We start from the raw sequence: 23863 nt of genomic DNA, 5'->3' as shown, positions 1-23863 counted from the left end.
ATGGTGGTAAAAGGTTTGGCGTACTTAGAGCTGTGTTCGGTAAGTTCTTGATAGCTCTTTAGGGTCAGCAAAAGACAATGAATTAAGCAACCAGTTTTTACTGTATAAAGAAATTCAAGAGCCTTTTCAGGCACCATTCTCTCTAAAAGTAGTTGACTTCATATCTTATCTCCTTAGGTAGTAGTTGGTGGTGGTGTGTGTAATTGGTTGCAACAAATAGGATAGTAATAATAGTAGGGAGAGATTTGTTACCAGTCTTTGAGAGTATTTTCCCCCGTGTTGTTTACGACTGGAAGCTCTTGACTTTCATATGGACACCTTTAAAACAAATGTGGGTTTTCTTGTTCTGCTTGTATATCATGTGTCTTTTCAAAATAAATGTACTGACAACAGAGTATTGTAGACAGGTAGGTAACTTTGTGATGTAAAATTGTGTACGGTGCTTGCAAAAATACTGGTGAGTTTTTAGATACCACAATTTATGAGACGGTGTGGAGTGAGGGAGATGAGGGAGGTGGCAAGAGGGGTGGATTTCCTTTTGGGACTTGAAAGGTTGCTTACCAAAGTGCCTTCGTTTCTACCAGTAGATCTTGCATATGTGAACACAAGTTGGTAATCAACTAGATAAGAATCTTTTCTAGTTACACTGGGCAGATGCAGAACTAGATGTTAGAGTAGCGCTTTGCCTCTAGACAAAAACACTTAACGCATGCTGTTTAGAATAATAATAGAGTAATAACAAATGACGTGAACCTGCTTATTTGGAAAAGCAGAAGCTGAAGTGATGTTTCCCAGGCTTTGTGTTTGGACAGGCTAATTCTTCATATTTTCACACAGAAGCTTATTTTAAAACCATGCGAGCTGAGGTGGTAACAGCAGAAGGAAAACACATCTTTCTGTACTTCTAAACAATTTTTCTAGCATTTGAGCTTGTTTTTTTCCTATTTCTTTCACTGGCACCAGCTCTTACACAGATTTTGTTAATAATGTAGCAAGAGACGGAAACTTGAAAAAAAACCTCAGTGTTGCAAACGAGGCTTTCCTCTGAAGGGGAATATCAAGATTATAGATTTGCCCCGATTGTGTTTAACTTGTGAAAACTCTCCAGTTCAGGAAGCCTACATGGTAGCTTTATCTTATGACAATGAAGTTTAGAAGACATTTTGGGGAAATATAAGGCCGATACCAAACATCAAGCTGTAAAGAAATAAATGTAAGCTTTTATCCTGGTTTCATAATGCTACTGCCTAATCCAAAGTACGTGGATTGATGCCAGTCATATTTTGGCCTAACTACCAAGGATTACTTTGGTTTTGGATTTCACTAAGTATAATTAAAATAATAGCTGTAGTAACTGCTGTGGAGAAGAAAAATTCTTGCAGATAACCTTCATGGGGACTAAGACAGGCAAACTATTTTTTCCCAAGATACATTAGGACAAGAGTTGTGTGTATGCACCCGTGTGTTTCTGTGATGCCAGTGACCTCTTTGAGTACATTTTTGCAGCCCCTCCCACGGCTTCTTGTCTTTTTATTGGTAACCATTAACTTCCAGTTATGATTTAACCCAAACAATTGTTTCATGATAGGGTTCTAAAGAAGCGTTGGCCTTTCTTGGTGGGACCTTAAGCTTAAGTCTGGATTCTGAAAACACTGTGTCTTGAGATAGTGTTCCTCCAGAACATTGGCTCCTGATTACATCATCTCGGCAGCCCAGCGACTGCGAACGTGTTTTGAGACACGAGTTTCGGTATCCTTGTTGCTATCGTTTGTTTTGAGTTTTCTGTAACAATTGGAAATGTTTTTTGTTGTAGCCCTAGTATGGGCCTGGATGCCAGTAAGAACATTATTTGTTATCAAACTGCTGTGCTCTCATGTGAGAGTCGCACTTAAATTCTGTATTTGGAGAGTAAGAGCAGTCATGTTTGATATTCTGATGGCTTTTTTTGGGTTTGGTTTTTTTTTTTAGTCTTTCGTCGCTAACTGGTTATTGAACGTACTTGCAGAGAAAGGGTTGCCGGATTTAAAAAAAAATTGTAGGCAATTCTTCCTTTGAATTCACTATTTTTCTAGCTTGTCTTGCGTCTTCAAAAGATGGGAAGCCTCTTAATGTTTCATGTGTTACATTTGCCTACCTCCATGCATTGTTTCTTTTTTTTTCTCTGCCTGATTTTGCAGCCTGTTTTTTTTCATCTTTTTGTCTATATGGGACTATTATCCAATTAACTAAACACTTCGGTAATAGTGCATTGATGGAAGTGGTCTTAAGCAGTGGAAGGGTTTACAGAGGTGCATGTGGAGAATGAAATTTAGGGAGCATTAGGATCTAGTTGATCCGATTCTCAAAGTGCTAAGCAGTAGTGACAACCTCTTAAGAAATCTGTTCTCTTCTGGATTTGGGCCATTCTTTTGCATGCAGATAAGGATGTTACATCTTTGATGTTCAATCTGTAAGTATAAAAAAATCTAAGGCATTTAAGATAAATGACAAAAAAACTCATGGTAACAACCACCCACAATATTTCCAAGTAAAGAATCAGTAATGGAATAGCATTAAAAATGTGGAGAAATATTTTCAGTGGTAATAATTCTGAAGCAGTTGGCATTTTTGACATCTGATGGGTTAACCTTTGTACTGTGGCAGTACATTTATGTAACCGTGTGTTGAATTGCACAAAGGGATGGATCTAGCTGAAAATGTCCCCCCAAAAAAGTGTTTTGGTTTTGGGTTGGGTCCTGTCCCCCCCCGATCATCTAATAGGGTTACAAAGGCACACCAGTGCGGGCCGACTGGTTGAAGTGCACCTGTGACTGACAAGTTTTGTTTGAACTTTGCTCTGTTTCCTCTTGACATCTTTAGACAAGCAGTGTGTTCTTCTTTTGCCATACATCGTTTTGGTCATTTTATCCTAGCATGCCTCTTCAGAAGTGATTTGGTATTGAAAAAATACCGTAGTGAGTCCTGTGAGAGCAATCGGATTTTCCAGAGTGGTGGTTGGAAGCTTGGCTGGGAGCTGATTAATAGATAACGTCTACAACAGCCTTGAAATACTACAGAATCAAGTAACTGAATTGATGAGAAGTGATGATCAGATCACTCCATCACTGATCCACTTGTTTATGAACTTTTAAAATATTTCAACAGCTGAAACACTGTAAAAATAACATACTGCATACACAGAGCATACAGGCTCATCAGACCTGAGCTCTGTTATCCACAGATAAGTCATAATGGGAGAAAAAGAGTAAGTGTCACCTAGCAATCTTGTAAAATCCAGGTAATTATAATTAGTGTTCAATTTATTTAGTTTGTTGTTGTTGTGACACTCATGCTGTTTAGATCTTGCAGGACAAGTTGAATCAAAATTCAGCAAAGTATCCTTTTATCTGAGAGTGGTTTCCAGACGTAGGTGAACTATGAGATTTATGCTGGCTTGAGACTTTTTAGATGTTGAAGGGGCTGTGTCTGGGTTTCACTAGCAATGTCTAAATCCAGATCTTGTTTTGTTAGTATTTTGGATTACACATTGTCATCTGTTTTGCTTTTCTTCTCCTGCTCTTTCTCTACATGTTAGTAATTAAAGATAACTGCAGCTTTCTCCCACTCAGCACTGTTCAGAGACAGCTTTTTAGCCCTGAAATATGGAATGTATCTGGTGCTGTCGTGCTATGGGAGGTTTTTTAATGGGAAGTCATTTGGTAGGGGAAAAGCTTAGATTCCATAAACCTGAAGTTGTAACTGTGACATTTTGTCTGCGTTATCTTTGTCAGGGAATCTGAGTGTTAGTACTTTTTTGGTAGTGCTTTAAGTAGAATGCAGTGCCTTTCTGTGCGTCTAGGAAAGGTCCAAATGGAGACACAGTGACTAAGAGGTAACTCCAGAAAACAGCTGTTTGTCTTTACCTACTGTGGTGCCCAATTGTTTTTATCCATATCTTATCTGAATAGGCTGAAGTACATCAGTGGGAGTAAATATCTTGAAGATCAAGTATTTAGACTGACTAATCTGAGGCAGGGCTATGTGTTGCCTCGCCTAGTAAGGCTGCAGGTTCCTTAATACTATGTCAAAATTTGATTTTAGTATAAAAGTCTATTTACCAAGTGTAATGGTTAGTTTCAGAAAGATTTTATTGAGAGAAAGAGATTTCAGGTGACTTCTGTGGTGGAAGGCACTCTTAGGCTTAAGGAGAAAGGCTTAATTTACTTAGGACATCTACAAAAGATTTTTATCTGAACTCTTAAAAATAAAGGCTGAGGATGTTTTTAGAATTTGTGTACTTTGAAAATATGAAGGTTTTTGAATTGTTACAAAATTTGATAGAAATTGTAAAAATGACAAAAATTAGTGTGGGTGTTTTTTTTTTTTTAAGGTAAAATATTTAAAAACCTGCTGCATTTGCCCTTGTGTTAGATGTTTACTTTTTGGAAGTTTAGAAGTAGCAGGTTTTAATGTTTATAAGTAGAGCTCTGTAGCTACTGCTGGTAACTGATAAGTGTCTCCTTAATGTTTTGTAATGCTGTGCTGATACTGTAAGCAGATGATATCTAAGTGGGTCTTCCTTTTTTTTTTTCCCAAAGACTTTTGGTGCAAAAATGATAGGGTGTTTTTCTGTTTGTTTGTTTGATGCTGTGTTTTACCAGATTTTCAGACCAGTGCTATAAGTTAAGGGAGTATTTCCCCTGTTACACTTGGTGACTGGAAGCACAGAATGCCCGCCTTGTTAAAGTGATGGCAAATCTGGGAACAGACGTTGATGTATTTGATTTCAAGCTGAGTGAGATAACCATCTAAAATGCCTATTTTGCCTTTTTTTTTTTTTTTTTAATTTCTCAGATGAGGTAGATTGGGGAATCAGACAATTGTGCTGTTCAGAAATTATGATGTACTTAAATGCTAATGAAACCATATTCTTTCCTATCTTTCTTTAGCGCTGTGTGGTGCTGCGGTTCTTGAAGTCCCCCCCAAACCAGAATAAGGTAAGATTCAATATGTACTGTTGATAAAAGCTCCCAGGTAAGCTAATAACCAGTCTGAAGAGAAACAGAAAACCTGTGAAAGAACTGTGGCTGATAGGAGTAAGAATAGGGGGATGTTTTGAAATGGGCCTGTGTTTCAGGAGTTTTGGCAACAGGAGGAAATTTGAGGTCTTCTTACGTAACTAAGATTATGTGACTGCTGATACCAAGACCTTTGTGTGGGACAGATTATAAGACTGCCATGTGTAGAAAGTACGGCTTTCTGTAAGGATAGCTGTGGCAACGGAGAAAGTGTTCATGTGGCATATCAACGTAGGAGAGTGTGGTGATGCTGAGGAAGAAATGAACATTTTACTGACTGTTGCTAGGTGGGACAGAAGAGGAACAGCACAGGAGTGGCATCATGATAAAGGTCTGCTGTTGACTACCTATTCAGTAGCTAAAAAGCCATGGAATTTGGACAAAAATATGAAATAGTCACAGAATAGCCTTTGTCACCGAGTGAGTTTAGTATGCTGTCTGTTGCAAAAAGAACATGGTGGGACACGGTCTACCGGTTTCTCGGACTGTGGCAGGTTTTTCTGCTGAAAGGAACTGAAGCGATTTGCTTTAACAGGGATAAAAAATTATCTAGAATCAAAGGTGGAGGGTAAAAATGCAGTGTCAGCATGGTGTTCCAAGGGGAAAAAAAAAAGAGAGCACAAGAGGCGGGAGGTTCAAATTCTGCCATTTCCTCAACCTCATGAGTGGTCTTTAGAGTGTGTTAGCCGAGAGATACAGGGAATGGCTTGAGTTATGGCAGCTTCTGAGCCACGGCTCTGTAAGGTTCAGTGGCAGACTGTTCTGGTGAGAAAGAAATATAAAAAGCGTTACGGCTGTACTGAGAGCTGGGGGAGAGTGCTTAGTTTTAGGAAAAAAGAAACAAGGATGAATGTAAAGTAAATGTATAGGAAGGGCGTTCTGCTTTAAATCAGGAAGATGAATGCAAAATGCGTCCAGTTTAACAAGGGACAAAAGAGGAGAAGTCTCTAAAGTAGATCAGAGGAAAGCAGAGGAGGGTAAAAACCCATGAACACAGTGTACGTACAAGTTATTTGATGGCCTTTCTGCTACTATTTTACTTGAAAAAAAGTCTGGTAAAACTAAAGTGTGATTCAAGTAAGTTTTTGATCTGCTTATAGTGGCAGGATTTCAAAAATGTATCCTGTGCTTCTGTAGTAGTCCAAGATAATAATGTTTAGAGTTTTTAAGAGAACAGGGAAGAACCCAGTGGATTAAAAGAAAGGAAAACAGTGCCTATCTCAATTTTTAATTTAGCAGAGGAGAATTAGACCAGAAGTTTAAGTAAAAAGTCAGTCTATTGCCATTTATTTAAGAAAACAAAACACTGAGTACCAGCTTTTTTTTTTCCTTTTCTCTCTCTCTCTTTTTTTTTTTTTTTTTTTTTTTTTTAGTGCAAAGAGATTGTTGCATAGCAATTGTGTTTAAAAAATTGACAAAGTATGACGGAGTCGCAAAGGAAGCCAGGAAGTGACTTCTCACAGTTACCCACCACAGCGTTGAAGTTGATAATACTTCTGTGGACTGCTTTGGCATGCATATAGGTTTTTGGATTGGGATAGCAAAACACAAGAAAAAAAATCTCCTGGGCATGGTGTTCTGTTAGTATTTGAACGCTGGTCAGGTTCTTGAATGTTTTTTTCTCTGTGTAATCAGATTAATAAAATTGCTCAGACTCCTACCAGCATAGGGATAGATTGCAGTAGGTATTCCTGTGGGCTGTAGCTGATGAAGCATCAAGAGTTTGCTTTTTAGAAACTGTTAGCAAAACTCCCATTCAGAGTTGCCCCAGACAGACACGCTTCTCTTCTCACTATTGTAACAGCAAAAAGGCTATTTGTGGATGCACGCAGTGGCGGAGCGTACTGCTGAAAGCATTTTAAGCAGTGTCTCTCTAAGTTCACGCTCTGGATTGATAAATGCACACTGTAAGAGCAAACTCCCCTGTCACATGTAGAAGTGCTACGTTTTGAGGAGAGCTGGCTTGGGGCCAGCTCCAGGATTCTGTATTTGCTTTGTATTGTGATTGTGTGGACTTTGTGATACACAATTCTTTTTGGCTTTGCTCTTTAAGTAGATTATGTAATTTGAATATATTTAATTATTCTGGTGATTGATGTTTTTTTTTTTTTTTAAAAGGATCCGTTTTTCTTGGAGCAGAATAACAGACTAAATATTTTATCTTGAGATCCGTAAACGAGTCCTGGAGAATCAGAGTTTTGGGACAAACTTGGATGTAGCAACATGACAGCTGTACAGGAGAAAATGTTTTTTAGGTCTAATCTGTATTCCTGACTAGTGCAAAATGAGTTAGGATATAAAATGTTACATATTTGTGCATGACATTGTAGCTCATCCAATGTCAACAACTCTGAAAGTGGCAGTTGAAGCAAAGTATTTTCTAGTAAGACCCATACTGAAATTCAGATGTGGACAAATGCGTCTCAGTCTCTTCTGCTTAACTCCATTGGAAAAGGTAAAGAAGTCTGGACGCTGCTTTATATTTATAGTGCGTTATGAATTTGGGACTAGATAATCTAGTAGTTAAACAAGGTGGTGTTATTGCAAATAGTAATCTTATTGTTACAATTCAGTGTTTTAATGAAAAATACTCATAATCAAAAATGTAACTCTGGGGCTTGCATTTCTTGAGTAGAAAGTCAAGTGTCAGGACTCACGGAATGATTTTAATTGCGTATTGCTATTGATTTTAGTATATGTGTCTTCTGCATGAATGAATTTTTTGCCTTTTTATTGTATAGAACCTACTTGATGAGTTTTAGTGTTTTGCTAAATGTCAGTAATGTTGGGTCTTTCAAAAGCTTTTCATCTTGGTGTTTTGTTAATGTTGAAAGGTGATGCTCCAGTAGCCTGTTTGTTGTTTTTGTTTCTTGTTTAGAGTATATCAAATATACTTGTTCTAAAAAGAAGGTGAGCAGGTGTCATAAGCTTGATTTGTAATTTTAAAGTTGTATTGATCTTTTTAACTGGTGAGTCTTTCCTTATAGTAGTAATACTAGTAGTGAATGTCCTGATCTTCCAAAATGCTTATTCGTAATATGTGTGTGTATATACATATGTTTAAAAAAAAAAACCAAACAGCCTGTGGGTACTGTGCACGTCAGCAAACTAGGTCAGAATAATCTGTAAGTGGGAATTAGCTGAGATTTCTGTTACTGTATGAGATGATGTAACATTCCTTCTCACCATTCAGAATTTGTGTAAGTTAAAGGATTACATTGTCATTAAAAGGGCAGAAATCTGTATATAAATTGAAGTTTTTGCTATAGCATGTGCTCAGAATTGCTGTTTCCCACTTCATCAGGTGAGGAAGATACTTACTATGACTACTGATGTTTTAAATTGCCAGGGGGTTTCCCCTCTGCAAAGCAACTTCTTCTTCCCCCGCCTGGAGCAAATGCAACCTGAGGGAGGATGGATGCAGTGTGTTTGCAGTCTGCTCAGGGTGAGAGTAGAGGGATGGGGAGCGGGGATTTCCCCGGCGGTGGTCTCCTCTGCTCGAGAGGAGTGAAGGGGCTCGGGCTGCCGGCAGTCCTCTGATGGATCTTGGTGTGTTCGGCACTACTGATGGTGGCACTGGCCTTCCTGGGAGTGCAGATTGAGCAACGCTGCTGTAAAATAGCCTTTTGCATGCCCACGTGGGTGGCCTGCTCGCACATCATGTTGCCTATTAATTATTTTTTCTTAAATACACTTCTTTAGACCAGATGACTGCAATTGAGAAAGTTATTCAGGCATCATAGTGTGTGTTTTGTTCTAAGACTCAAGCAGTGGAAGATTGCCTGTTGTGAAGAGACTCTAAGCTTATTTTGGCTCTCTTAAAAGGAGAGAGCCTCAGGGAGAGCCATTCTGAGAAACAACTCCACAGACAATATTCCAAGCGTTTTAAAGAATAAGTGCTGCCCTGGCCTTTATAGAATGATGGAAATGCTATGCAAGTGCTTCGGAAAAATTGTGGTTTTCCTACTTGCTGCAAAGAATTGGGTTTTTTGGTTAGCGCTCTGCATACTGAAGTAACAGTATATAGTATGGTATGTTACTGAAGTAAGTGTGTAGTAATGTGTATTACTGTAGTGACTTTTCTTTCTGTAAAGCATTATTGCATATTGCAGTATTGTGTATTGCTGCTTCAGTCTGGAAAATGAATCCTGCTAGAGGAAGAATATTAAACTTGGTATGCAGTCTTAGCAGACCTGTGTTACAGTAACAAACTAACTTTCTTAGTCCGCCACAACTTGTGTAAGTTTGTTAGGTAACAAACCCTTCCGGGTGGAAAAAAAAAATCTACCTATTATGATGGTATTATAAAACAAAGTTAGTAAAATTGCTTGGTTAGTGACAATCTCCTTTTACCTATAAACATTTTTAATTTGTGTTGGGTGTGGTCTTTCCTCCTTTCTGTAGACTTTGTCATTATGTGAGCGTTGTCCTCCTAGCATTTTATTTTCTCTTACTCTGCTCTGTTTATTTTTTTTTTCTCCCGCTTGTGTTTTTTTTCCTCTCTGATTTTCTGACTTGGACATGTGTTGCACTTTCTCTTCCTCCACTGTTACTCAGTCCCAGGAGTAAATCTATATGGTTCAGTGCTTCACAGTGCACAGTGGTAGGCAAAGTAGTGTCTTTCCAGAAAAGCTTTGTGTTACAAAAGGACACAGGAGCTTGGAGATTGTCTGTCGTAACAACAGAATACTGTGCAGAGAACCAGAGTGTGCCAGAGTGCTGGGAACGGGATAATATTGTTGTAAATCTTCTCTGCTACCTCTTTAATGAGCAGAGATCTGTCAAAGTCAGACTGCGCTGATGTCGCTGTCCTGCTTCCAGTACTCATTAAGCTTCGTTTCTATCTAGCTTGGCACTTTTGTCTTATAGAAGAACTTACAGAAAAACTTATGTTTCTTTATGACATACAACATAAAGTTAACGGAAGATGACATTATAGTAAGATTTTTTCATTGTCTGGGGCAGGATTTGGCAAATTCTGTACCTGTTCATGCAGAGGTTTGTCATGTGGCTCAGTCTTTTATGCCATTCTCTTCCAAATCTCCAGGTGAAGTATTTTATAACACTCAAAGCCTCTCCTGCACTTCACCTGTTGGTAAGCATGCCTTCAAAAGTCATCTCCTTTGACTATTACAGTTCTTTGAGCTGTTTTAAGAATAACGGTCAAAGACAGAGCAGATCTTGAGTAATCTCCCCCTCTTCCACCTTTTTATTTTCTCTGTCCTTTTTCCCCTGAAACTTAAGAAGAAGAATCATCTCTTCTGACTGTTTTCCTGGTTATCCCAGCCTCTCAGACAGTAGTAGGGAAACAAATGTAGCAGACGTTTCACGTGTCTGTTTAATTTCAACGTGCACTGACCTACCAAACTCTGTACAGCAGTTAAGCTACTTTGCTAAATCATTGACTAGTATGTGTATGTATTCTTGAGTGTTGTTTATCATTATTTCATAGTTAAATTACCATGTTTCTGTCTTCCAGACTTCAGAGGAAATACTACACCATCTGCAAAACATCGTAGACTTTGGAAAACATGTCATGAAGCAGTTCTTTGGGGAGAACTATGTTCACCATGGGGTAAATATTCTATTCTTAAAATAAATGGCTTATCCACTGTACACACTGAAGTGTTTTGGGGAACACTGAATGGCAGTAAAAGGAATTAATAGGGTTTGGAGATATTCTCGAGCGAGGTACACACACAAGAAGCATTTGGATCAGAACAAAGATCCTCCTCTGTGCTGATGAGGTGATTGGATTGTACTCTGTGGTTTTGAGCTATTTCAAGCTACTAATGAGAAGAGTGGTCATTTCTTTGCCCCGTGTAAGGTGAGAGGTGTGAGAGAGATTTTTAGACTAACTGCAAAACAAGGGGAGAAATCTGGTTCATGTGAATTGTCTAGGTTTCTGTGCAGTCAGAGGTAACCTTTTTTCCTTGCCACTCACCCTGTTCTTCAGGGCGGCCAGATCTAGTTAACTGAACATCAGATACCTGAGTGGAAAAGTTACACCTTGCCTGGAGCTTGAGTTACACAGTTCTGCCTTGGAAGGGTGGGATGTGAGGCATAGGACGGGATGAAATGGGACTTTTTCATTTGTGAAAAGGACAAAATGATGCAGGTTTCTTCATGCACATCAAACTTTCACTGAAAATGCTCTTTCTCATGCGTTTATTTAAATCAGGTTTTGGTTTTCGTAGTGGAGTAAGTATTGCATGTGATTTCATGTACAGGTCTTCATATAGACAGTTAATCAGAGGGAGAAGCTGCTGACTGTATAGTTTAGTATACTGTTGTTAACATCCACTGAACTTCAGTATTCCATTTTAAGACCCTCAAACTGGATATTAATTTTTGTGTTGAAATATATATTTTCCTTTTTTTTTTTAATAGGAAATTATTCAACTGCCTTTAGACTTCGTAAGACAGCTCTGTTTAAAAATTCAGCCAGAGAGGCCAGGTAAGTGCCAGGGATAGCATTAAAAAGGGGGCCTTCCTCAAGCTGTAAAGCATTTTGCTTTATTATAAAGTAAAAAAGCATCATACCATCATACCTCAGAATATGCGGAAACTTTTTTCCATATTTAGACAATGACAAGTTGAAAATTTGTTTTGAAAAAATGGGTGTGTTCTAGAATTAGAAGTTGCATCTGTTGTTAGTTCGATCAAATTGGGGAAAGGGATCCTCTGTAAGCCTGCGTCTGTTAATTCTTGAGCAAGCTTTTACCTTGCTGTGAAGTCCTTTACAAAGTCAGTGAGGGAGGTGGGAGATGCATTCTGAAATAATTGTTTCGATTCCATCAGTTTCTTCTCCTGGACTGTGCAGCAGAGCTTTGGAAGGAAGATAGTTTCAGAAACTCCCCAATAAATTGTCTTGTTTTCAGTGTTCGTATTTCACTTGGGGCTAAGCACCTCGCGTCCTGTGAGTCATAGCACTCAAGCAGTCTGCAACTTAATGTTCCAGCTTCTCACGTCTCTTTTCCTGATAGCCGGCGTGTCTCATTGCAAGGGGTTGCAAGTGTTACAGGCTGTGCTGCCTTTAAAGTTTAATGAGCTTCTCTGGGATATGGGGTTGTGCCTGATTTCTCCCAGCTCTTACATGGTGCTCTGGGGTCCCTATCCAGCAGTGAAGTGCAAGGACGCTTTTCTAGGGATTGAAGGGGCCAAGTGTGCGACCTTGTGAAACCCTTTGGAACATGCTGCAAGACTCGAGGTTTGCAATCTCTGACGCATTCAGTGTGAAGTGCTACAGAATTTGGTGTCATCATTCTTAGTCAGCAACACTTGGCTGCATTGTTCTTCATGTATGGCTAAAAGTACAGTAAGGTGGAAGCTCTAAAATGGGCAAAGAGACGGTGTCCCTCATGGTGTGTTCATTTTGTGTTCTCAAATTCCTTGAGAATGTCCAGAAACTCCTGCTTTAGCAGAATTCCTTGAAGAAAAATGTGGTATTAAATTCTTTGGTGACTATAGCCAGTGCTTTGATGCCTTTGATCCAGGAAAAAATTGAATTAATTTACATATAATGAGCACAGGACACTCTCTATTGCTGACTTGTCCTCACCTTTTTGAGAAACGGTTTCTGGCACTGTGGAACTAGCAAGGAAAGTAAATAGTGTCTAATAAAAGTTACAAAATCAATGATACTCTGGTAAAAGTGAATGATAGAATTTCGTTTTATTTCTTAAAGTTAAATTTTGTGTGTCCACAGCTCTTGGGGATTTCTTTAGAGGAAGAAATGTGGTTGTGAGGAGTTGTCCAAGTGGTATTTCTTGCTTTACAACAGCAAATCTCACTGTTCGTTTTTAACAGGATTTTTTTTTTTTTAAACCTCAAGGAAAGAATTTCCTTTAATATTACCTTTCAGAATAAGCCTGTCTAACTTACAAAGGACCTTCTCTAATACTTCAGATTTCTGGGTCTGTCTGATTTGGCAAGTGGCTTTCAGCTGAACATGGATGTACTTTTGCATAAGTTTAGAAAAAGAAAACAAACCTCAGCATTTTATTGGAGAAAGAAGGTGTCGTCTTGCTCATCCTAGTGAAGTACAGCATGTAATTGTAGGCTGATGCCTAATGAGGCTTCCGATTCTGAGATGATCCCACCCCCCCAGCGGTATATTTTCAGAATGGACATTTTTGTTAGCTGTGGAAGCTGTAACTGAACACACGTATTCTGTATGTCTCTTTAGTGATACAGATATCTGAAAATCCAGAGTGTATGTTATTACTAAATTTGAATTAAAATCTCACAGACCTTTCTTTGTCCTGTTACCTTTCCCCAAAGGATGCGTGTGGGAGGGAGGTTATTTAAAGACATTTATCTTTGTAATGCCTCTTAATCTTAGTCTGAAACCATTTTGCTACTTTGTTTTTTCTCAGGACTGTTAATCTGGACTATATTAAAAAATGCTATTTTTCAAGGGTGGTCATAGCAGAGGAAATTCTTGTTCCAAGTTGTGAGCTTGGGAGGAGGGGGAAGCTGACTTTTGTTCCTTCCATGTTCCTTTTCACCTATTTATTATTTTGATGTAAATACTGGAATGGCTAGGAAGAGACTAGTTCTCATTGAGAAGTGGTTCTTCAGCTGATTGCTTCTTACCAGTTTTGTTTTTTAATACAGCGCATCTTGATCTCAAACCTTGGGCAAATGTTTAAACCTTGAAAAAGCACTACGCACAGACTAAGGAGTTCAGCGAAGCCACTTGCAGGTTCTGTTTAGATTTACACTTTCTTCTGAACAATTTATAATATTCCTGCCAGTTTTCACAGATTCCTCTTGACTAGACTGAGGGACGGTAGTTCCTGCAATTTTAGTATGCAAACATGAGATCACATCTTTGAGTACAGTAGTCTCTCTACCTCTTGTCGGCCAGTTGAACGTACTCCTCTGCTGTGGCAGGCCTCTCACGGGTATCTTTGTTGGAATGAGATGGAAAGCAGCTCCGGAGGCACTCTGTATGCCTGTGACAGTTTTGAGGAAACTGAAAACAGGTGTTGATATTGGGGAGCGCAAATTTATGCAGGTGCATAATTGGCTAAAGCCTGCTATACTGTGTCCTGTCGGAGTTTGCTCCCACCCCCCCACCTGGTGAACAAGATAACTACAGAGTAAAATAAACACCCACGCATCTAATTTTCTTGTCTGTGTTGGGTTTTTTTTTGTTTTCCCCAGAGTCTCGCTGTGATAAAGATATGGACACTCTTAGTGGTTATGCAGTGTGCCTTCCTAATCTTACCAGGCTGCAGACCTATCGTTTTGTGGAACACCGGCCAATCCTCTGCATAGAGATTAAGGTATTGAATAGGAGAAGATCCTTCTGGGGGTTTTCTTTGCATTTTTTAAGTACATATTGACGAGAGCAGTTTCCAAGGAATGCAGCAGTGGGATAAGGCAGAGCTCACCGCTTTCACTGTGACCCATAGGATGAAATAGCCCCTTCCCCCTTCCAATTCCTGATCTTTCAAAACTCGGGAAATTCCCAGGTATTACTAGGCCTTTTGTAGGCCACAGCAGTTTTGTGTGTCCTTATTTCTTAAGTGAGGACTTTAAAATAATTGGGAATAATACACAGTGACATATATTGAGTTTTTAAGTGTTGGATGTTGACTGTTTTTTTTTTTTTTTTTTTTAATTATTTTCCTTTAACTGGAAAGATTTGCATATTTCTGTAAAGAAATACATTTATATTAATAATCTTTTTTTGTTTGTGTGTTTGTTTTAGCCAAAGTGTGGCTTCATTCCTTTTTCCAGCCATGTTTCACAGGAGATAAAGCACAAGGTGTGTCGTTACTGTATGCATCAGCATCTAAAGGTAATTTTTTTTTTTTTTTTCCTTAGGAGTCATCCTGCTTTCCTTTGACTGCACTGTGCTTTATTTGCTATTCCAGTCTTGCTTTCCTGTTGAAACTTGCATGTTGTTGCTTAAATCTCTGCTATGACTAAAGATAGTAGGTGGATACACATCTGAGTTGCTGGGTGTGAGTCTGTTTAGTGAGAGATGGAACAAGTTCTGTGGGAAGCTGAAAGCAAAGAAATACAAGATTAGACTTTGAGGACTATTAATGCTGTTGATTGGGTAAACTCCAGCGTCAAATTGCCTTTCAAGTTCAGCTTGCCAAATGCGTGGTGGCATTCCGTAACTTATAACAGCATAACACACATGGAATTCATTTAACTAATGTCCGTTGTGTCTGAAATTGTATAACTGTGTCTTACTGTAATTTAATGTGACCTTTCTCCATGCTTTCCATTTCTGAATGCAATTTGAGTGACTTGAGCTAAATATGACGGGGAAGACCCCTAGCAGTCATAAATTGTACATTCAAAGGGTTTAAAATGTCGTGGGGCTTCTGAAGACAGGATGTTAGTGCCACACACCTGACTATTAAAATAACTGAGAGTACTTATTCCAGAAGGTGATTAACAGCAGTGGTGTGGGTTTTCAACAGGTAGCGAACGGAAAATGGAAGCGACCAAGTAAATATTGCCCATTGGACCTCTTCTCAGGGTAAGGAAGTGTGTGACTTGATTCTGTGTTTTTGCCAAAAAATCTGTGTTACAGATTTTCTCAGATACTTTGACTTTCACTGTAGTGTTAAGGATGATCAATGCCTGCTTTCACAGTGAATATTTTTGGTGCTGTATACTTCTTTACACCTATTTCAGGAATCAGAGTTGCTTATTAGTGTGTACTAGTGCCTTTTGCTACATAACATTAAACCTAAGAGCTGTTTAGTTTACTCAGATTTGAAGTTCTAATTGCAGTAGTCACTTTCACTTTGTCTTTGCAGTGACTTCAGCATGAGTAACAGCTTAATGGGTGTGTTCACTTCAGGTGCCCAATTCTGATTCCACAGCGTCCTCCAGGCATGGGTGTAAACATCTAAAGGCTGTGATAAAACATTCTTGTTTTGTTTTTTTTTTTTTTTCCCCCCCCCAGAAATAAACAGAGAATGCACTTTGCTTTGAAGAGCTTATTACAGGAGGCACAGAACAACTTGAAAATATTTAAGGTAAACAATCAAATCTGTCTGCTTGCTTTTTTTGCCTTGGCTTTTAAACAATTTGACTTCAGCATCTGAACAATCAAGATCCTACTTCAAACCTACCTAATGAGCACCATCGCTATTGGACCCCACCAAGAGAAGAAAATGGGAAAATTCTTAGTTAGATTTCAAATTAGATTTTAATTAGGACAGGTAAGTAATACTTTCCCAGAACTACTTAGTCTGAAAGAATTGCCAAGGAACAACTAATAGAAAAGGACTTTTAAAGATGACCAAAGTTTTAAAACGTTACGTGCTTCTTCAGGAGGAAGAAGGTAGAGAACTTTGCATGTTGCTCCAAATATTTTTAGAAATTACTGTTGCGGCGTTCATACAAGCCAAATGCACAGCATGCCTCACCGAGGAAGTAAAGAGTTACATTTTCTATGGAAGTAGTGTAGGAAAAATACAAAGCAGTAACTGATGGCTTATGCAGATTTTCAGATTTATTCTAGGAAATAAGATTCTTTACAACTTGTTTCCAGTATTAAAGCAACTATGTGAATTACTTAAACTTGTATGAACTGGCCTATTTTTTCTGTTAGTACAGGTAACTATCACACCTTTTCTGTCCCTTTTTATAGCCTTCTGTTTTCCAGTTTGGCTTTTAAAAGAAAGTTGTTTCACATGGTGCTTTTTCACTATTGACATTATTCAGAAAGAAGCGATGGGAAAATGTGCTTTTATTATTATTCACTTTTATTATTCTGATTATTTACAGGTGATTAAGTTGGGAAAGTAGCACTTGACTTAAATGGGCTTTTTGGTCCCAACTCAAAAGTTGTCACCTGTGGTATCCGATTAAACTTGAGGGCAAATTTGTAAGAGATTGGGAATGTGTGTATTTGTATGCAGACTGTTAGACTAATAGACTTTTCTGTGCTATGTGTCTTTAAATCTGATGCTTTGATTAACTAAGTACGAATAACTGGATTTCATGACATGCCTGAATCTCTTTTTCTCATTTGCAGAATGGGGAACTAATTTATGGCTGTAAAGATGACCAGGACTGTGTCTCTGACTGGAACGAACTTGCTCGTCACTTAAAGCCTTTCTTTTTTCCTTCCAACGGGTTGGTCAGTGGGCCACACTGTACAAGGACAATTGTTAAAGAACTAATCCACATTATAACTATGACGCTACTAAGTAGTACTGATGCCTGCAGGGCAGGTGATATGAAGACAGTTCCCATTTCACAAGGAAGAAGCTACTGTGAAGCAAGTGCTTTTAATAAGGAGCTAGTAAGAAATGGTAAGAAATAATTTCTTGAGCACTCTCAATAATTGTTATCACATAACGATTCAGATCTTTGCTTCTCATTTGCTGTTTAATACCGATATGAGAATGGAAACAGTGGAGTTCTAGTGACATTTTTTAAATGAGTTCTGAGCTGCATAATGCTAGATAATTGTTTTTAATACGACCTTGTAGTGAGCACTTTTAGCACTGTACCTAATGACAGGGATAAAAATAAATTCAGAAAGTAGTAGAGGAAAAATGGAAGAAAATACTAGTTTGAGCTGATAACCATCATAGGTATTTCAAATGAGTGGGGAATTACTGTGTTGTATGTGATGAAGTCTGGCTGCTTTGGTGGGTTTTTTTACATAACACCTGTTTCTTGCCTTTCCCTGCTCCTCCTGTCAGCCCTCACCAGCTAGGGTGTAGCTCATTTTTTCTTCTTCTACTATTCCACTCCTGGTAAAGAGAAAGGTATGAATACTGGAGGGAAAAGAAATGGGAAGTGAGAGTTGGAAAACTGTAAATCATGTTAATTCCTCAGTGCATAAGTTTTGTAAAGCTCTAATTATTCAAGATGCTGCTAGTCATTCTAATTATAGAAACAGCATGTTTCTTACTCTGCTTTTGATGAAGATCTTTTTCACTGCTGGTTGCTTTTGTTGTATTGTTTGGAGAAAGAGCTATCTTACAGAAATGATAGCATATCTGTTTATACTATATTAAAAAGAGCCAATATCTGAAATGCTAAATTACTTTCTGCGAACAGTTCATACTTGTTGAAAGTGAATTTGTGGTGGCTTCAAACACGTATGAAAAATTTCTCTTGTAGACTCAAACAAGTAGATTGCAATGGAAGTGTGTGGTTTTGGTGGGGTTTTTTGTTTTGTTTTTTTGTTTGTTTTGTTTTATTTTGAGTAATTTGTAGAGTTGTATACCAGGTGTTTTATTCTGCAGTCAAATATGTGCTGTTTAAATGTGCAGGTAAGTACATGCACCTGGCACATTAGTGTTTGGAAACTGAAGTGTTTTGGGTTCCCCCACTCCCCGTGATTGGTCTGAAGAGTATTTGGATTTGCTTTGTGAACAAGCACATGTAATGGCAAAATGAAACAAAGATGACACTCACATCTGCCTTATTTGAAAATACATTTTCTTCTAGGTAAACATAAATTGGAAAGCTCTGGCTTACCGAGGGGTTGTCTCCTTTATAAAACCCTTCAGGCTCAGATGCTTGACATGCTGGATATTGAAGGACTCTATCCTTTGTACAGCAGAGTTGAACAGTACTTAGAGGAATTTCCTGAAGAGAGGTAAGACTTGATGGCTTTTCTTTTCAGTTATGTTTAAGTAGGTATGCAGACACAACCGTTTGTTCTCTCTTGTTATGTTGTATACAACCTTCCTTCGTGGTATTGTATATTCTGAATTTCTAACTTGAAATGCCAGATAACATAAAAGATGAGTTTTATTGTTAGAAGTTTTGATGTCAGTCACTTTGACCTGAATTTTTAAGTAACGAGGATGGGAAATTCATTACAGGGTAAGACAGAAAATGCCCCGTTCCTTAATAGCGGAGGTTGTATATTTGAGGAAAGATACAGTAAAATGGATAGTTGGTTTCTCCTGCCTTCAGTACCTGCAGAGCTAGGACTATGTCTGCAGAAGAATTGCCCAATAAACCCCTGAATTTGGTATTCAGCAACAATCCAGCCTGTGCCTGCAAGATCTCACAGAAGGTGTGAGTGGGTAATGGCCCCGTATTTGCTGTTGTCCAGCCTGCCCTTGCTGTGTGATGAGAGTAGCTCCAAATGCCACATTGCAACCCCCATCACAAGTGATCAAATCATACTTGAGGCACTAGAATCTTACGGTATTTCTTGCCTGGTGAAAAAGTAGCAGCTTGCAATGCCCAGTATATTTGTTCTCAAAAAGCAAGAAGTTGTAATAATAATTGTTATAAAAACCTTGGCTTGGATTCTCAGGCTGTCGTTTGCCTGTAATTCTGCCGTTGCTCACACGAGGGCACACTGGCTTCGCTTGCAAGACGTTGCTGCTTGTGCTCCTTCAGCTCCCTTGGACTCCCGTTGGAACTGAAGGGTTGTCCTATGGGCAATGGGTTGGCCTTCAGTTCTGCTTAAATCACTTGCAGCGTGGCTTACTTGTATATTTATACATTAAACAAATAACTTGAAAATGCATTCTTTCATCTGTGTGGTGTTTGTGTGCTGCAAACCCCCTTTTATGGGTTCAGCTTCTCAGCAGGAGTTCAGGTATTTAACTTGGGATGGAAGGAGGCCAAATAAACCATCCCCTGGTTAGCACACGTTACGAAGCTGGGGGTAGGTAAGCGTATACCCCCAGTGTTTTCAGCAAGGCTTCTGGGAGCTCCTGCAAACTATTACAAATTTTGAAATTTACCCATTTTTGCAAAAAATACTGTCCTTATAGTGATACACAGGTGGCAGGGCATTAAGGATGATTCATCTTTAAAAAACAAAACAAAACAACCCCAAACCCTAAACAGCGTATCTTAAGTGATATGAGAATAATAGGGGCTGGTCACGGTGTTAAGACCACTGAGTATTAACCTGTTGCCATGTTTATCGGTGTTATTGGTTTTTTTTTTCTGAGTATCTGGGCTGCTGAAGAAAGATCTCACTGAAAATCAGTAAATCATCTTGGCTGTCTGTAAATCTTCTTTTAAAATTTATTTAGAAGTACATTACAGATAGATGGACCTTACAATGAAGCATTTCATGAGAAGCTGCTGGATCTTTCAACTGAAGATGATGGGACAGTAGCATTTGCGTTAACAAAGGTACTTCTCCTGTGCATGTTGTTGAAGCTTATTTAGTCTGTCAATTTTAATAAACACCTGTCTAACGGAAACAGATGGATAGCGTGTTAGCATCACCGCTGGCTCGTCAGGTGTCTGTACATTTAAAGTTCTTGATTGTGCCAGGGTGTATCTTGATGGCAGAAGCACTTAAAACCAAACATGTTTAGCACCAGTTCTGGAGAGGAAAATGAAGCTGGTTATTTCCTTTCTAGACTGAGGAAGTATTTGCATGAACTGGTGCTGTTTTGGCCTTCAAGAAAACTATCTGTAGGAAATAAACATGATTCTTACAGGATGCTGTAAAACCACTTGCTCCTGCTAACAATCTGTTATAGAGATAATTTCCAGCTCTTAAAATACCAGCATACTGATAACACTGAGAATACTAATGCCTTTTATAAAGAACAGCATGCTTTACTAAGGCAAATACAAATATAGTAGAAAATTCGTGTTGTTTTTATGTTGTATAGGTGCAGCAGTACAGAATAGCAATGACTGCTAAAGACTGCTCCATCATGATTGCCCTTTCCCCCTGTCTACAAGATGAATGGTGAGAGAGACCTGCTTTTGAATGACTCCTACTCATTTAGAAATTGAAGATGCATTTGCACAGTTCAGTCAATTCAAGTAACTTGAAAAAAGTGGGAGGTTTTTTGGGGGCTGTCCAAATACTTGGCTGTGAGCATATTAGTGAGGTAGAGTTCTGATTTAAGACGTTTAGGACAGAGATCTGTTTCTGAAGAGTTTTAAGTTGATAAAAAGGGTTAAGGTTTTATATTTACTCCTTTCTTGACATTTGAATTTACTGTTCGTAGTAGATGTACATGGTTTTAACTAGGTACAATACTAGGTATAATTTTTCTGCCTTGGTGTCCTCCTATGAGAGATTTTTCAAGATGAGTTGCCTTTAACCACCTAATTAGAAAACAGAAGTCTTTATTAAGTGCATCGGTAAAAACAAGACAATAATCAAGAGGTGACATCTTTCACTGTAAAGCAAGAGGTTTTACCACAATATTGTCTGCTCTTACATGGGGGAGTTTGCTTTACCAAAGCCTTGTTATTTTTCGAGAATATTGTTTTCTGCGTTTTCCCTGTAGTTCTTGAATGAAATGTTCATGAGGGAGATGACTTGTGCAGCGGTTGACTTATTATAAATAAGTCCTCCATCCTTCAGTATGCTTGGACAGTAGTTCTGATACTAAATTTGTATCACCTTGAACCTAAATAGAAGTTGCAGTGATTCTTTCTGCTTCTGCTAGTGAATGAGGCTATTGCTTTGTATGCGTATCGCCTAGAAACAGATTGGACTTACTAAATACAAAGACACAGTAACTGAGAGTAATGCTTTGACTTAAGCTGTGTGGAAGCTGAAAGGAAAATGTCTGGAAGAGGCGCCAGCAAGTTCTCTTTAAGAGTAGTTAATCTGGAGCTATAGTTTCCTAAAGGCTACATTAGCTGAAGTTTATTGTCTTAGGCTCTCATGAAAGTTCTAAGGTAAAAATTAGAGTCACTTTTGTAAGGGGACTCGGGATACACAAATGAAAAACATTAGCTTCAGTGACTCAGATGTGCAATACGGTTTTGTTTTCCAGCTCTGAGCAAAGACCTGTGGTACTAACGTCCAAATCAAGGTTCACCTTTTCTGTTTCTGTCCTGGACCTCGATCTAAAACCATATGAAAGCATTCCTCATCAGTACAAACTTGATGGCAAGATAGTAAACTATTATTTGAAGAATGTACAGGCCAAAGATGACCCAGTTATGTCCAATCTCTTCAAGGAAAATGAAGACTGTACATTAGTTCTCCATAAAGTGTAACCGTTTCCTTAAGGTTATTTTTATTCGAACACATTAGAAAGTGAAAAGTTAATGGAATACAATTTTGGTGTTTTTTTTTTTTCTATTGTGTTCAGTGCATTTTTCAGCTGTGAATGTTTTTGCTTTAAGAAATTATTTCTAATTGGTATGCCTTTTCAAAGACATGGAGTAGCACTAAAACACACATCTGCTCTATAACCTTAATGAATGTATTTAATATGACAGAACAGATAATGTGCCATACCTTGGAACTAGAGGACAGATCGAATAAATACTAAAAGTCTCTACTTCCTTAGAATTGAAAGAGCACAGAATTAAAAGTTTCCTGAAGTATTGCACTAACATAGAAAGCCCAGTTACTACTAACAAGAGAATTGCCTTGGAGCTTGTGCTTTGAGTCTGACTCACACCTACTAGGAAGAGGGAATGCTCTGACAAAACCTAAAACTTTAGCATTAAGTCCGCTGAAAATACAACTGAGGTGGCTACTCAAGTGGTACTGATCTATGGAACTACCGTGTTAGTGCAGAAGTACTTTTAAGTACTAATGCATGAGATTAAGAACACCAGACTGCCTCCAGAAGTTTTGTGATCACCTTGTGTCTACCTATAGCTTCTGAAACTAAGTGAAAAGGGTTAAAGGTAAGCATCTTTGGATTTTATGTGATAGCTGGGCTTAACTCATCTGACGTTCTGGTCTTTTATTTTCTATACATTATATGCTGCTATTGAAGGTGAAACCACAGCTCGCTCTTACCTAATTTAAATTGAGCTATAAGAATAATATATTCTGAGTTTTACAGATTATTTCAGGTCTTTCAGATTGTGTCAAACGTTGGTATTATTTCACTGATACCCCAATACTGCGTAGCATGACAGCTGCATTCAGGCTCATTCTTTTTAAGTGATGCAAAAAAGGTGACAGTGTCTGATTTTCTGAAGCTGCAGGGGGTCACTTTCTCATGATGAGTGCTGGAGCTAAGCTTGTACCACTACTTCAGCAATCTAATGATGGCTTTACTTTGTAAACGTTAGCATGTGCAGCTGTGAGATGTTGCAGTAAAAGCCATCCTGAAGGAAGATCCTGAGCTGGAGACTGAGGATATATTCAAAACACTTCTCCCATACACCTGGGGATGACACACCCTGAAATGTGCAGAGAGAAGTTATTCAAGCTACAGTGAACTGCTGTTACCTGGATACAGTGTGTGCTTACTGGTAATGTTTTTTGAAATAGTGTAGGTTAACATTTAAAAAAATATATTTATATTGGGATCTCAATGTAATGTTTGAATTGTTCCATTTTACCTGAAATTCAAAAGGCAAAACCTGCATATTGGCACAACTCAAGGAAGAAATACGAAATGCAGCGCACCACCACTCACACAGCAGTAGAGCTTTGCCGTGGGCGGTGACCCGTGTTAGCAGTCTCATGTATTCCACTTCCAGGTGACTGCAGGCCTTTCTGGGATAGGGTTGTGGGCTGCTCTCGCGGAAATGCGATACTACAACAGTGCAATAAGCCCTTCTTTCCAATGAAAAGGAGGAAGGATGGACTATCCACAGCTGGAAAGTTTTCAGGTTTTTATGCTGTAACTTTACACACATTTCATATGCAAATAGAAATGTATGTGCTTGATCAAACAGTTTCATTTTCACGCAAGAAGGAGCTAAAGATGAAATAAACTAAAGGTTACACAAAACTAGCTAAACCAGTAACATGTCAATGGATAAAGCAGCAATGAATTTTGCCTGTCTGCTGGATTCCAAACTTGAAATTAGTCTGCCTTATATCAGAGAAGATCTTTTACTATAGACTTGCTGTTCATCAAAACTTAATCTCTGGCATTGCTCAGCTG

At 38.6% G+C, this 23863-nt stretch overlaps 1 protein-coding gene across 1 annotated transcript; it reads left to right on the top strand.

Annotated features, from left to right (window-relative positions):
• IPPK (inositol 1,3,4,5,6-pentakisphosphate 2-kinase) lies at positions 1–22358 on the top strand. The gene is made up of 13 exons (XM_009581537.1): positions 1–39; positions 4929–4976; positions 10537–10632; positions 11448–11514; positions 14229–14350; positions 14779–14868; positions 15506–15564; positions 15997–16069; positions 17074–17353; positions 18504–18654; positions 20060–20162; positions 20654–20733; positions 21779–22358. The coding sequence occupies exons 1-13, from the start codon at positions 1–3 to the stop codon at positions 22002–22004; spliced, it is 1434 nt and encodes a 477-aa protein (XP_009579832.1). The 3' UTR covers positions 22005–22358.
• Positions 22359–23863: the final 1505 nt, after the last annotated feature.

This window comes from Fulmarus glacialis, unplaced genomic scaffold (genome assembly GCF_000690835.1).
Source record: "Fulmarus glacialis isolate BGI_N327 unplaced genomic scaffold, ASM69083v1 scaffold12277, whole genome shotgun sequence".
Taxonomy (NCBI): domain Eukaryota; kingdom Metazoa; phylum Chordata; class Aves; order Procellariiformes; family Procellariidae; genus Fulmarus; species Fulmarus glacialis.
Note: the sequence above shows the minus strand (reverse complement) of the source record. Positions and strands in the feature narration are given on the sequence as shown.

What these genes read in the sequence shown, in the direction of transcription:
- IPPK (XM_009581537.1), top strand. Translation starts at nt 1, where the DNA reads ATGGTGGTAAAAGGTTTGGCGTACTTAGAGCTGTGTTCG. An exon ending in TAAGGAGCTAGTAAGAAATG is followed by an intron (nt 17,354 to 18,503) that starts GTAAGAAATAAT and finishes ATTTTCTTCTAG; the next exon opens with GTAAACATAAATTGGAAAGC. An exon ending in GAGGAATTTCCTGAAGAGAG is followed by an intron (nt 18,655 to 20,059) that starts GTAAGACTTGAT and finishes AAATTTATTTAG; the next exon opens with AAGTACATTACAGATAGATG.